Consider the following 13968-nt stretch of genomic DNA (forward strand, 5'->3'; position numbering starts at 1 on the left):
TGTAGACTTTAAATTATTATTTAATAGTAAATTAAATGGTGAACTCAAGATGTCACTTGGAAAGGAACATGGGTAGCAGAGTCAAAGATTGCAAAATTAAATGAGTGGAAGGAAATTGATGTATTCATCTTCTGGAGGAGAAATATTTAATTCTAACTGGGTGTGTGTGTGTGTATAATGAATGCATTGACTGTAAATTGCCATTGAATCTAGTAATGATCTATAGAGCCCCAGTCTTCCTTGGGATTCAGTTGCACAGTAACTTTCTTCACTATGAAGCAGGATACTGACTTGGAAAGGATTATAGACCATATTTGTTAACAAGTTGTGAGGAAGCTGCCAAGAGACTGCATGGGTGGGTTATGAGTGTGGTTAGAAATTCGCAGATAAAGAATAATTATGAAAAAATGAGTTTATCCATTTTGAAGAGAAGAATGAAAATAAAAGTTTGTATTTGAATATGATGGGACAATGTGTTGATCTACAAAGGGATTTGGGGATTCATGTACATAAAACAAAGATGGGAGTGGTCATCTATTTAAGACAGATGAGGCATTTCACCTCTGAAGGTTGTGACATTTTGGAATTCTCTATCCCAGAGAATTGTGGAGGATGAGCCTTTGTCAATTGCTGCCATGGATATATTCAGGCACTTGAACTACAGAGGAATCAAATGGAACGTGGTATTTAGGCTAAGGTAGTGGAGCACGATCAAAGCTGTGATTGGCATATTCCTGCTGAAGTTCATGTTCTATTTTTCAAAAATCTAATTTAAGACTTTTTTGCTATGAATGCAGAACTTGTGTTTCTCAATGTCCAAGAGGATTCTTTGGTGATGAGAAGAAACGCTGTAAAAAATGCTGGTCCATCTGCGAGACGTGTGTAGGAAGCCGTAGCGACCAGTGCACCTCCTGCAAAAATGGCTACCACTTAAATGAAGAGACAAATTCCTGTATACCTAACTGTTCAGATGGCTTCTACCTTGACAAAGGTAAGATTTGCTATGAAGAAAACAAAACTTATTCAATTTGGCTTTACTTCAGTTTTCTGACACTGATTGCCTCTGGATTACAACTCCAGTGACAAGGAATAATGATCTGGACAAGGAATAATGGTCTGGAAAAGGTAGTTAAGATCCAAACATACCAGCTGGGCAAATTAAAATCAGTTTAGTAAATAAATTTAGTTGCAGATATGCAGTAATGTTATTGAAATTGAAATTGCAGATTTAATAATATCCTTTTGGGAAGAAAATCTGCATTTCCTATTTGTTGTAGATGATCGGGGCCTTAATGACAAACACGAGGAAATCTGCAGATGCTGGAAATTCAAACAACACACACAAAATGCTGGTGGAACACAGAAGACCGGGCAGCATCTATAGGGAGAAGCACTGTCGACGTTTCGGGCCGAGACCCTTTGTCAAGACTGACGAAGGGTCTCAGCCCGAAACGTCGACAGTGTTTCTCCCTATAGATGCTGCCCGGCCTGCTGTGTTCCACCAGCATTTTGTGTGTGTTGTTGGGGCCTTAATGATATGGCTGATGTTGAGCTGTTCTCTGTAACGCTCTATCCAGCAAACCAGAGAGTTCAGAGGCAATTAGGGATGGCTCACAAATCGTCTAGAAATATCCTGTAAATTAGTCATAAATGAAACCTTGTGTTCTCTACTCGTGCTATAAATAATGTTGCTGCTGGCATGTTTTTAGTGCTTCAGTCATGATATTGACCTGTGGGTTCTGAGATACTACTTCATTCACTTAATGCTATAGCCCCAAATTATTTGGGCTTTGAGCTTGTGCCAGACTAAAAATATTTAAGGCATATGTGAGATGACTTGTATATAGGTGAGGAATGGGGGTGATAAAGTTAATGATGGCATAATAACAAAAAGAAAAATCAGAAATTTTTACGAATGCTCCAGTCACACTACTAAAAGTTGCTGACCACAAGACCTGGGAGATCTGTGCGATATTATACAGCAGTTGGTACACTGATATAATTGACAAATTTGATTGAAAGGATAATTGAAAATCAAGAGAAAGATTGAGGTGCTGGAAATCTGCAGTGAAAACAGTAAATAAAGAAGGTCAGGCAGCCCTAGAGAGTATGTGTTTTGAATCTCACACTTTTCAGAACTAGGAAAAGTTAGATAAATAGACAAGTAGTTTCCCACAGGTCCACTATTTGTGAAGATCATCTTCCCTGTTGATAATTCCTCTGCTGCTGTTTATCAAGCATGTCCACCTTCTACCAATCTGTATATCTATTCCACCCCCCCCCCCCCCCCCCCCACCCAGGTCAAAATATGTGCAGAAGATGTAGTGAAAACTGCAGGAAATGTAGTGCATTCCACCATTGTACAGAATGCATGCCAGATTGGAGGTAAGAAAATTGCTCTTGTGTTTTTTAAAAAAAAAGATGGAATGGAACGGAACTGAGCAACAATGTCTTGTAGGATCATTAAGTCTAAAGAGCAAAGAGCTCAGTATGTTGGTGCTCATGAAAAGGATAAATGGCCTAATCCAACATTCTACAGCTAAGCTCATAGCTCTATAGATAACAGCCTTCAAATCCATCCCAAGTGCCTTTTTCTATGACAATCTTCTAAATGTAAGATATAGTCTTGCTAGCACAATTATTTGGAGTTTATTTTATAGATGTTCAGTTTAATGTATGTTGATATTCAACCAGTCTTTTGATGTAAGAATATTTGCTTTGAAGTCCATTTTAGTATGTATAACTGTATTCTTGTTCACAATTACTGAATTTATTCTTTGATCAAATGCATGAAATTAAGTTTTATAGTATCCTTTGTGAAAGATTATTTGCAGATTTGGGCAATTAAGGCCTCAGGTGGTCAACTTGCAGTTCACGGAGAGACTTTGAAAGGATTAGGTTAAAACCACAGGTACCTATAAGAGATGATGATGTGAAGGAAAATGACAATAAACTTTCCCGTAGGGTCCAAATTCATGAGAATATTAAAGAATGGTATTGTTAATGAAGACCTTGTCTTTTGATCTCATCTATACACATGTTCGTATTATCATCTGTATGGAATTGTTGCACTTCAAGCAGAAGCAGACATTTTATCAAAGCTTCCCAAACCATCTTTTGCCTCACATACTTCAGAATTGTTTCCTGCAAATTCCTTCACTCCTGCCCTTTATTCTAATATTAAACATTGAATGAAAATTATTAAATTCCACCCTTTTATTTGAGACAGTAACAAAAGCTAGCCCCCAGTTCTGACGATCCTCTGAAAGCAGGTTTGTATGTTCCTTCTCATGTGCATACGGGTTTCCATCAGGTCCTCCAGTTTCCTTCCACAATCTAAAGCTAACCAGTCGGTAGTTCATTGTAAGTTGGCCTGTGATTAGGCTAGTGTTAAATCGGTGGGTTGCTGTGTGTGGTGCGGCATGAAGAGCTGTAAGGGCCAATTCCACACAGAATCTCTAGATAAGTAAATTGTATACATGTTCCAACTCTTAAATACTTCAGGTCATCCATCATTGAGGGCAGGCCTCAGTTTTTCGTAACTTGTCTTCCTTGTCTCCACCAGGATTCAGGGATCAAGGTGTGTCTTAAACTGTGAAACTGGAGCCTACTTTGATACACAGAGCAGGGATTGTGAGAGATGTCCCCTCACCTGTGCAGCTTGTGCAGGTAATTTTACAACACATCTGATCATGCTGTGCTTATTGCTGGAGGGGAAGAGAATCTCGGAGTGGTTTCTTTGACCATCTGTTTTCCAAGTGTATGCTCACATTGCTTTGATCCAAACTGGCTTATAATTTGGTGTCTGCGTGCAGGTGCTTAAGCCATTAATATCTTAATTTTTTCTGTGTCAAGTGAAAATTTTCTGTTGTGTTAGATGCATAATTTTGATTTTTTTTTGTTCTTTTATGAGAGTTATGCAGGGCACAGACTGAGAGCTTGCAAGTGTCAACCAAATTAATGTAGTGTCTGTCTTTTTTCAAATGTTGTACAGTCCAGCTGATTATTTATTTATTTCATTCTTATCATGTTCCCCACTTTTCTCCAAAACTAAACTGCTTCACATTGCTAAGTACATACTTGCAGGAATGAGATCCTTTCTTGCATTGTCCATTAGACGGTCTAGATGAATTTTCAACCTCCTAGAGTTCTTTTACTAGAGTAGCTTTAGATGGGTAAACATTCCATCAAGTTGCCTGCTGAACCAGCACAAAGACAATATAACAACTATTTGAGGACTGTCTTGACTAATTCCCTGAGTCTGTGCAGTTTTGATCACCTGCATACAGGAAAGATGTAAATAAGGTTGAAAGAGTACAGACGAAACATAGAAAATAGGTGCAGGAGTAGGCCATTTGGCCCTTCGAGGCTGCACCACCATTCAGTATGATCATGGCTGATCATCCAACTCAGAACCCTGTACCTGCTTTCTCTCCATACCCTCTGATCCCTTTAGCCACAAGGGCCATATCTAACTTTCTCTTAAATATGGCCAATAAACCAGCCTCAACTGTTTCCTGTGGCAGAGAATTCCACAGATTCACCACACACTGTGTGAAGAAGTTTTTTCTCATCTCAGTCCTAAAAGGCTTCCCCTTTATCCTTAAACTGTGACTCCTCGTTCTGGACTTCCCCAACATCGGAAACAATCTTCCTGCATCTAGCCTGTCCAATCCCTTTAGAATTTTATATGTTTCAATAAGATCCCCCCTGCCTAGTTGATCCAGTCTTCATATGAAAGTCCTGCCATCCCAGGAATCAATCTGGTGAACCTTCTTTGTACTCCCTCTATGGCAAGAATGTCTTTCCTCAGATTAGGGGACCAAAACTGCACACAATACTCTAGGTGTGGTCTCACCAAGGCCTTGTACAACTGCAGTAGAACCTCCCTGTTCCTGTACTCAAATCCTTTTGCTATCTACAAGGATATTGCCAGGTCTGGACGATCTGAGATGGAAGGAAACGTTGAATAGGTTAGTATTTTATTCCTTGATGTAGAAGATTGAGAAAAGTTTTGACAGAAGTATACAAAATGATGAGGGGTCTAGATAGGGTAAATGCAGGCATTTTCCACTGAGGTTGGGAGGGACTGCAATTAGAGGTCATGGGTTAAGGGTGAAAAGTGGAAACTTCACTCAGAGGGCTGCAAGAGTGTGGAACAAGCTGGCAGCATAAGTGGTGCATGCGAGCTCAATTTCAATGTAAAGTTTGGATGGGTACATGGATAGCAGGGATATGGAGGGCTCTGGTCCAGGTGCACATAATGGTAGTGAACAGTTTACATGGCTTCAGCATGGACTGGATGGGCCAAAGGGCCTGTTTCTGTGCTGTACTTATCCATGACTCTTGACTGTTTTTCTTCCCTCCTCGCCTTTGCCGACCTCGTTCATGTCCAACAAGTTCATGCCTCCTTGCTGGCCCTGAGTTCACAGTCGGTATTTTAACACGCAGATCAGAAGATTTTGATCCATGCTCCCATAAGATGTAAGCACAAAAACCTTAGTTAACGCGTCAGCATTAAGGTCACTGTGCACGACTGAGATGCTTTCAGCTGAGACTAAGGCCGTGTATCCACTCTATCAAGTTGATGATCAAAAGAGCCAGTTTTAAGAAGGATTAAGGATAATCCCTGTGGCCTAAGCAACATTTATCCCTCAATTAACGTCACATATTTGTATAAAAAGTAGATTATCTGTTGATCATATGATGTACTTGTAGGAGATTTTTTGTGTATGGATTGGCTATGGGTTTTTTTAACACTATGATGGTGCCTAAAATTTCACTAGAATTTCATTAGTTGTGAAGCATTTCTGAATGTTCAAGGATAATGAAAACTGCAATGTTTTCTATCATTTACCTTTTCAAAGGTGAATGAGAAATATGGAAAGGCCTGAAAGGAGGCCCCTAAAACTGGGTGCCAACCTTGTGAAACTGCACCACTTGACTGCACAAATGGCAGACAGTAGAAGCGCCCATTGTACTGTCAGAGCCAAATGATCTGATAATAATAGATAATATCACAGTCAACACCATGAAAGCTGGAAGAATTCAGCTGGATAGTATCTGCAGTGCTCTTGCATTCAGTTCTGAATAGTAGAGAACCTATACAGCTGATGGGTGGAGAAAATAATTGCCAGATGAACAAAGGAAAAGATTCAAGAATGTCACGGTCACCTTGAAGTCTAACATCACACTGACTTGCGGGAATCCCCATCCCATCATGCATGACTCACAGGAACAGCGGCAGTGTCAATATTGGGTGGGATGGAAGGGAGGATGTGTTGGTGGTGAACTGGCACTGTGCAGTTGTTTGTAGAGGCTACAGAGGAAATTTTCCGATTTGCAATTTCTGCTGAACTTTTCTCCAATGAAAAGTAATATTTGATACATGGTGTTGCATCTGTCCGGTGGGCTAAATTTTATTTCCACTCATCCACAACAATAAAGTTTGGGTTGCCACCTTGGGGCCAGAACTGATTCCTATCTAGCATATGGATAGGTTTCTGTCTGCAATTAAATGCACTTAATTGGATCCTACTGATGGGTCACCAGGCAACTGTTTGAAGATAACTTCAGCATTTTGTGGATGAGAGCTCACAGCAGCACAGAAAGTTCAGACAGAACATGGGGCGGGAGATAAAAAACCTGAAACCTTTAACCTTGTACTCATCTCTCATTCCCTGCAGAAGCAAATAATTCAGGGCTTGCAATACAGGTAGTCCCCGAGTTACGAAAGTCCAACTTACGGACAACTCGTACTTAAGAGCCAAGGAAGGAGACGCCGTCTCCCATTTTAAGTCAGATCGCAATGCCGACCGCCATTTTAAGTCATTGCCGTTGACACTGTGTTGAGTGTTTAACTTTGTATTTGCCTTATATTTTTCTTAGTAAGATTCACCCTGATCCCGCACCACCCCGTTCCCGTTCCGGTCGGCTGGTGGCACTGTGCTCGGGAATGGAGGTTTCCGAGTTCAATCTAGTGACAGACTGCTCCCGTGCTGGGTTGATGTTGATCCAGTGACTCCCGTACCATCTGTCCCAGGTTGATGAGCTCACAACTCGACCTTGTAAAAAGAAAACACTGCCACCTCCAATTTAAATTTCCACGAGGAATATTGTGGAGGATCAAATACCCAAACCCAGCACAGCCCCCACTTGTCCCATATAGCTTGTCTCAGTGCGGTGGAGTTTAGGTCCCGGGGAATTCGGGACCCACCGCCCACGGTGCTTCTGTTCTCATTGACGGGAAGCAATCGTGATTGAAAGTAAAGTGGAAATAATAAAACGTTTGGAAGGAGGTGAAACACCATTGGTCATTGGAAAAGCGTTAGACTACAGTCGGTCAACGATTGGAACAATTTTAAAGGATAAAGTGGGAATAATGAAGCATGTGAAAGGCCCTGTCCCGATGAAAGCTGCAATTATTACTAAGCAACGCGGTGGTTTAATTATTGGAATACATAGTTTCTTAAGTGTTCTATATGCATAGAAAGGTAAAATATATACGAAGACAAACGTATGACTAACTGACACTAAATAGTACCAATGTATTTGTTCCGACTTACGTACAAATCCAACTTAAGGACGAACTCAGGAACGGAGCTCATATGTAACACGGGGACTGACCGTAATCAGAGAAACGTTCTAACAGCTTCAGGTCAATACCTTCCCGTAGGCAGAGAACTTGCGATAGTTGTTACTGTCAGCATGATATTAACTCTATGCGTGTTCATAAAAATAATACTGTTTTACTCTTCTGAATCACTAGTCTGAGTATTTGTACCACTATAGTGAAGGGGGTCAATGTTTTATCTAAGTTTGAAAACTGAATATTTCTATTGCAGTCAGCCTTTACCTTTCCATTGAAGGATCCTGTTTCAGGTCCTTGTGCATGAAGTTGTAAGTCCTAAAATGAGGATTGAGAGTGAAAAGTTGTCTGGAGACTCTCACCACCTACATTCATTTAAAGACCAAATGTTAGCTTTACAGCAGGGGTTCCCAACCTGGGGTCCTTGGAACCCTTGGTTAATAGTAGGTGACCATGTCATAAAAACGGTTGGGAACCCTGCTTCAGAAGGATAATGCGAGGTTGTGTGGTTCCCGTGAGGGGCCACGAGATGCTGCATTTCAAAAAGTAGAGCGCTGATACTAGACTGAATGAGTGGTCCATCCTTCACCTAATTGGTCAGGCTGTTGTTCTAATTCTATTACCAAGGGATAGCTGAGTATGAAATGTAACCACTGCCAATCTAATGACATTTGAACAGTGATCTAACAGATGACTGTTAAAGTGTCACTAGATCAGCTCAATGAAGTTCTGAACTAACAAATTTTCAGCTTGATAAAATTTGACCTCGTATTCAACAACCAGAATTTTTGTGGTCAGTTCGATGTTTATCTATGTTATTCAAATATCTCAAGGAAATGCTGAAATGTTCCACGTTTCTCTGATGCAAACTGATATACCACAAAATACTGGAGATAACCCAATCTTTATGAATGACGAAAAAAATTGCTGTTCTTACTTGATTTATAATAAATGTAGTCAATTTCCCTTTTTTGCTCTATTTACCTAGTCTATTACATGTGTTTGTTTTTGTTTAAAATCACCAAGAGTTGTTTATAAGCCTAGCATTATAGTATTAATGCAATAAGAATATATTAATGATTGTAATGCAGGCATTTTATCAGTGCAAGAAAGGAGTGTAACCATCAATATGCTTGGTGATAATACTTATATAATTCAATACCTGAATGGTTAGATGTAAAAATTGCACTTAGTAACGTAGGTTTTTCAATTTGGGGTTCTATGATTACAATCTTCTGTGTCATATATTCCAGGGCCACGCCAAGATTCCTGTACACAGTGTATTACAGGTTATTACCTGGAGGAATGGAGATGTGTGTCAAGCTGTAGCACTGGCTACTACTTGGACCAGGCATCTGAATATGGAGAGAAGATCTGCAGGAGGCAAGTTATGATCTTTTTTTAATAGTTTCATTAATTATTTCAATCTATTATCTAAGGTTCTTCATCTTGTTAAATAAGCTTTGGACACTTGCATTAATTAATCTTAGACCATAAGATACAGAAGCAGAATGAAGGCATTTGGCCCACCAAGTCTGCTGTCTTTCCATAATGGCCAATTAACTGGTTGCATCATGGCGTAGTACAGAAACACTAATGCCCTTGTGTGGAAAAGCCTACAAAAAATGGTGGATATGGCACAGTCCATCATGGATAAAGCCCTCCCCACCACTGAGCACATCTACAGAGAGCGCTGTCACAAGGAAGCAGCATCGTCATCAAGGTCCCCACCACCCAGACCATGCTCTCTTCTTGCCGCTGTCATCAGGAAGAAGGTAGAGGAGCCTCCAGCTGCCAGGTTCAGAAGCAGTTATTACCCCTCTACTGTCAGGCTATTGAAGCAGAGAGGGGATAATTTCACTCATCTCTACTTGCCCCATCACTGTATTGAACTCAATTTCAAGGACTCTTCATCTCATGTTCTCAACTTCTATTGCTTATTTATTGTTCTTTCTTTTTACCCTGTTTTTGTATTTGCACATTTTTTGGCTTTATTCGTCCGTCCTGTTGGTGTGGTATTTTACTGATTCTTTTGTGTTTCTTGTATTTGCTACGATTATCTGCATAAAAAGAATCTCAGTATTGTATATGTAACATATGTACTTTAACAATTACTTTGAACTCTTATTCCCATTCTCAGGCCTTCTCCCTGTAGGCTTTAATCCCCTGACTAATCAAGAACCTAACATGAGGAAATCTGCAGATGCTGGAAATCCAGAACAACATACACAAAATGCTGGAAGAACTCAGCAGCTCAGGCAGCATTGATAGAAAAGTCTTTCATGCTGAGACCTTTCACCAGGACAGTGAAGGGCCTAGGCCTGAAACGTCAACTGTTCACTCTCTTCCATCGATGCTTCCTGATCTGCTGAGTTCCTCCAACATTCTGTGTAATCAAGAATCTATCAGTCTCAGTCTTAAATATATCCAATAATTTGGCCTCCACAGCCATCTTTAGCAATGAATTCCACAGATTTCCTTACCTCTAGTAAAGCTAAAGAAATTCCTTCTCATCTCTGTTCTAAATGGATGTCCCTCTATTCTGAGGCTGTGCCTTTTGGTCCTAGAACACCCCTCCCCCACCCCATGATAGAAAATATCTTCTCCATATCCATTCAATCAAGGTCTTTCAATGTTCAATAGGTTTCAATGATATCCCTCCTTTGCTCTTATTAGAATGATGGAATGAGAAATGAAACTCCAGCGTATGAACTGAAATAATTATTTCTTTGCTTATGATCCTGAAATAGTTATCTTCCATGACTTTGTGATTGGTAATTTGTTCTAACAATTTGTAATAATTTGTAGCAAAGTCTTTATCTGACCACTGCCAAGAACAAGTCAAGATTAAATAAGCGTTCCCAATGATGCTCTCACACTCTATTACACACATTCATAGCAGGACTCTTTGCAACACTGAGTAAAATTGGAGCAGTTGGAAGTAGAAGACTTGCTATTCTGGTGTAGTGTAGCCCCCGAGGGTATTTCTGGAAATTCAGGAGCATTGTGCAGTACTGAAGACACACCCTGCACATTTCTATCTCGACACCATGAGTATTGAGTATGTGATCTCAAAAGATAGATGCAAGAATTTTTTTTTGTAGATTTCGAACACTGTTGTGCTTAGGGAGATTGTTTTACTGTAATTTGACCTCCGCATTATATTTTACATAAAACATGTTAAAAGATTACAATCCCCCTCTTGTATTTATTTTGTATTTGCACACAAGAAGACATTTCTGAAACGTTAGAACTTTTTTTTGAATTCTTTAAGGTGTGATCCAAGCTGTTTAGCTTGTATTGGTCATGGTGAAAGGAACTGTAGCTCCTGTCGCACTGGATATAACCTTGAGGGGGGAGTCTGTGTGGTTGGCACAGTATGTAAAGATGGTGAGTAATCAAGTTCTGATTTTCATTTGAACTCCTGAGGGGTGTAGAGAAAATCACTTCAGCTGGAAGTAATGAGGAAAGTTTAATGTTATTTGTAAACATCTTTAAATATGAATGGTGCCTAGTTTGCCGTTAAATTTGCATTTATTTTCAAAGGACATCTATTTAACTATCAATCTTCCTGTGTCAGCTAATAATGAGGGTGTTGTTAACATAGCTATCAGGGCATGATTTTGGCATTTGATAATGATGTTTGAATTTGATTTGCGCCACTTGCATACAAATTAGCATTCCCACCCACTCCATTCATTGCTTGAATGTGCATATTGTCTCTGTGCAGGCTGCTAGTCATCCAGTCACTTGCCCAAAGGCCAATCATTGTGTGCAAGCCTGAACTATGAACAGCAGCAGCCTGTTCATTTTCTTTCAGATGACTGTACTGATTTAACAAGAGGCACACGTGTAAATGTGTGAGGAAAAGTAAAGGCCAATTAACGTGGTGGATAAATGTGTTCACTAGTATGGTAAGAAGGATGCGGGGCAGGAATGCCTAAATTCCAAGCTGTCTCTTTTATTTGAGATTGGGTAACTATGCTTTGCCTCAAGCTTCACAGGTGAAAGCTCAACTCGGCTTTCTAGTGTCCAATGAGCCCTTGTTCTGGATTGAGTCTGAATGCAAAGTGTGAAGAGAGGCTTTCAACCTCTTCAAGTATGGTAAATTGGCAGCATTGGATCATTTATCCATGTCACCCAAACATTTGGACCTGTTTTGAGATTGTGGAATGTTTGTAGGGAATTATGGTGAGTTAAATACCTGTGAAAGCAGTGGCATAATGGTTCTTCCATATGTTGCCTCATTTGAAGGCCAAATACTTGAGATAGTTTTGTAACTTGGCAGCTGCAATAAAATGAAAAAGATTTTGATGCTGGAAAAAAATATAAAATGTACCACTGGCAAATGGAGGGGATTGATTGTACAATTGCTCTGAAATTTTTAATCCTTCTCACTTTGCAGTTCCTTCTATATGGAGCCACAACATATGTTCAAGATCAGCCCCTGAGCTGTAGTCTCACATAGTTCAATGGAAATCATTGTCTCAAAGGCAGATAAGGCTATCTCCTAGTCTCTTCCCACACACACACACACACACACACACACACACACACACACACACACACACACACACACACACACAGACACACACAGACACACACAGACACACCCCCCCCCCCCTCCTAATCTTTGGCCCAGGGAAATAAACTTGTTCTCATCCACTTTATTATTTCTCTTTCTAGTTTCCAAATGCCACATCTCATCCTCCGCTCACTGCCTTCTACTGCACTCCTGCAGCCACTGATCTCAGACCATATTTCCCCGTTTTGATTCCCTCATCCCACTTTAAGGCATTATTCCTGTTGGTGCAAAATATTCCCCAAAAATACATCCCACATCACCATTCTCTTAAATCAAAAACAGTTAGGAAAGAACTGGTGTAATTGATAAACATTTTTAACTATTTACTGCTAATATGCATGAACCACAAATCACAGTGTGCCTTCCTCCAGTTCATTTTGCATTTGAGATCATCATCTTCCTCTTTGACCTTATCCCCACTAAGTGGCTGTTAATTGAAGTTGCCTTCCTAGAATACAAATTCAGACATAAGTTTAACAGTTCACTTCAGATTCTGAACCTGTATCAACTTTGTACTGATTTAAAAGAACTAGAACTCTATAATTTGCCAACAACCAGTTATTTCCATAATTCCTGAAATATGTAATCCCCATCCAAACTAATATACATCTTCCTTGGACTTGCTTGTTTGAAATGCCCCAAACATGTTTCTTTCACTGTCACTGACTGAGAAAGCTCTCATGAAAGTTATAGATGACTTTGATTATAACACATCTTGTCTGTCCTCCTCCTTTGTAGACTATCAGTAGCCTTGACAGGGTAAACATTGCCACACCTCTCCAATCCCCAGTACCGCCTTGTAGCTGTCTGGCAGCCTCGTTGGTTCCAAGTTTTCTCTCACCACAAAATCTGTACCACATCCATTGATTTCATTTCCACCCTTTATATTTTCCTGAAGTTGAACCTATTTGTTCATATCCTTTATACCATTTTTGAGCTTTGAGCTTCTCCCTACACCTCCTAAAATTGACTCCAGTTTCTAATCCCAGTAATAAGTTTATTGCATCACTTGTGCTTCATTTCTGAATCGCTTCCATTCTGTTTTTTGGGATCTTGACCCATCTGCCAAATTTTCCCAAACCCTTGATGATTTTCAGATCTGCTATCATATCTGCTCTGCTCTCAAGAAAACAATGCCAGCATCTCCAGAGCTTTCCAGTAAATAAAGCCCCACATTTATGGAATCATTTCAAGTATCACCTGGATGAGGAAATGGAGGGATGGGTTAGTAAATTTGCTGATGATGTGTTGTGGATAGTGTGGGGGGCTGTCGGAGGTTACAGCGGGACGTTGATAGGATGCAGAAGTGGGCTGAGAAGTGACAGATGGAGTTCAACCCAGATAAGTGTGAGGTGGTTCATTTTGGTAGGTCAAATATGACAACAGAATATAGTATTAATGGTAAGACTCTTGGCAGTGTGGAGGATCGGGGGATCTTGGGGTCAGAGTCCATAGGACACTCACGCTGCTGTACAGGTTAACTCTGGTTAAGAAAGCATACAGTGCATTGGTCTTCATTAATTGTGGCATTGAGTTTAGGAGCTGAGAGGTAATGTTGCAGCTATATAAGACCCTGGTCAGATCCCACTTGGAGTACTGTGCTCATTTCTGGTCTCCTCACTACAGGAAGGATGTGGAAACCATAGAAAGGGTGAAGAGGAGATTTACAAGGATGTTGCCTGGATTTGGGAGTATGCCTTATGAGAGAATAGGTTGAGTGAACTCAGCCTTTTCTCCTTGGAGTGAAGGAGGATGAGAGGTGATCTGATAGAGGTGTATTAGATGATGAGAGGCA

The 13968-nt window shown here is 40.2% G+C and overlaps 1 protein-coding gene and 1 long non-coding RNA gene across 4 annotated transcripts in view; one reads left to right on the top strand and one right to left on the bottom strand.

The window, feature by feature from the left end:
* Window positions 1–13968, top strand: part of pcsk5b (proprotein convertase subtilisin/kexin type 5b) — a 319262-nt gene that overhangs the window by 188197 nt on the left and 117097 nt on the right. For all 3 annotated transcript variants that reach the window (XM_059969732.1, XM_059969734.1, XM_059969733.1), the window contains exons 16-20: window positions 798–991; window positions 2301–2385; window positions 3566–3669; window positions 8842–8971; window positions 10863–10978. In XM_059969732.1, coding sequence (XP_059825715.1) covers window positions 798–991; window positions 2301–2385; window positions 3566–3669; window positions 8842–8971; window positions 10863–10978 — 629 coding nt within the window. The remainder of the gene's footprint in view (window positions 1–797; window positions 992–2300; window positions 2386–3565; window positions 3670–8841; window positions 8972–10862; window positions 10979–13968) is intronic.
* LOC132394059 (uncharacterized) overlaps window positions 1–13968 on the bottom strand; it is a 61664-nt gene that overhangs the window by 4533 nt on the left and 43163 nt on the right. The window contains exons 3-4 of the long non-coding RNA XR_009512155.1: window positions 11793–11876; window positions 9550–9648 (exon numbers count right to left, since the gene is read on the bottom strand). This is a non-coding gene — a long non-coding RNA (uncharacterized LOC132394059). The remainder of the gene's footprint in view (window positions 1–9549; window positions 9649–11792; window positions 11877–13968) is intronic.

Source organism: Hypanus sabinus, chromosome 5 (assembly GCF_030144855.1).
Source record: "Hypanus sabinus isolate sHypSab1 chromosome 5, sHypSab1.hap1, whole genome shotgun sequence".
NCBI classification, from domain to species: Eukaryota; Metazoa; Chordata; class Chondrichthyes; order Myliobatiformes; family Dasyatidae; genus Hypanus; species Hypanus sabinus.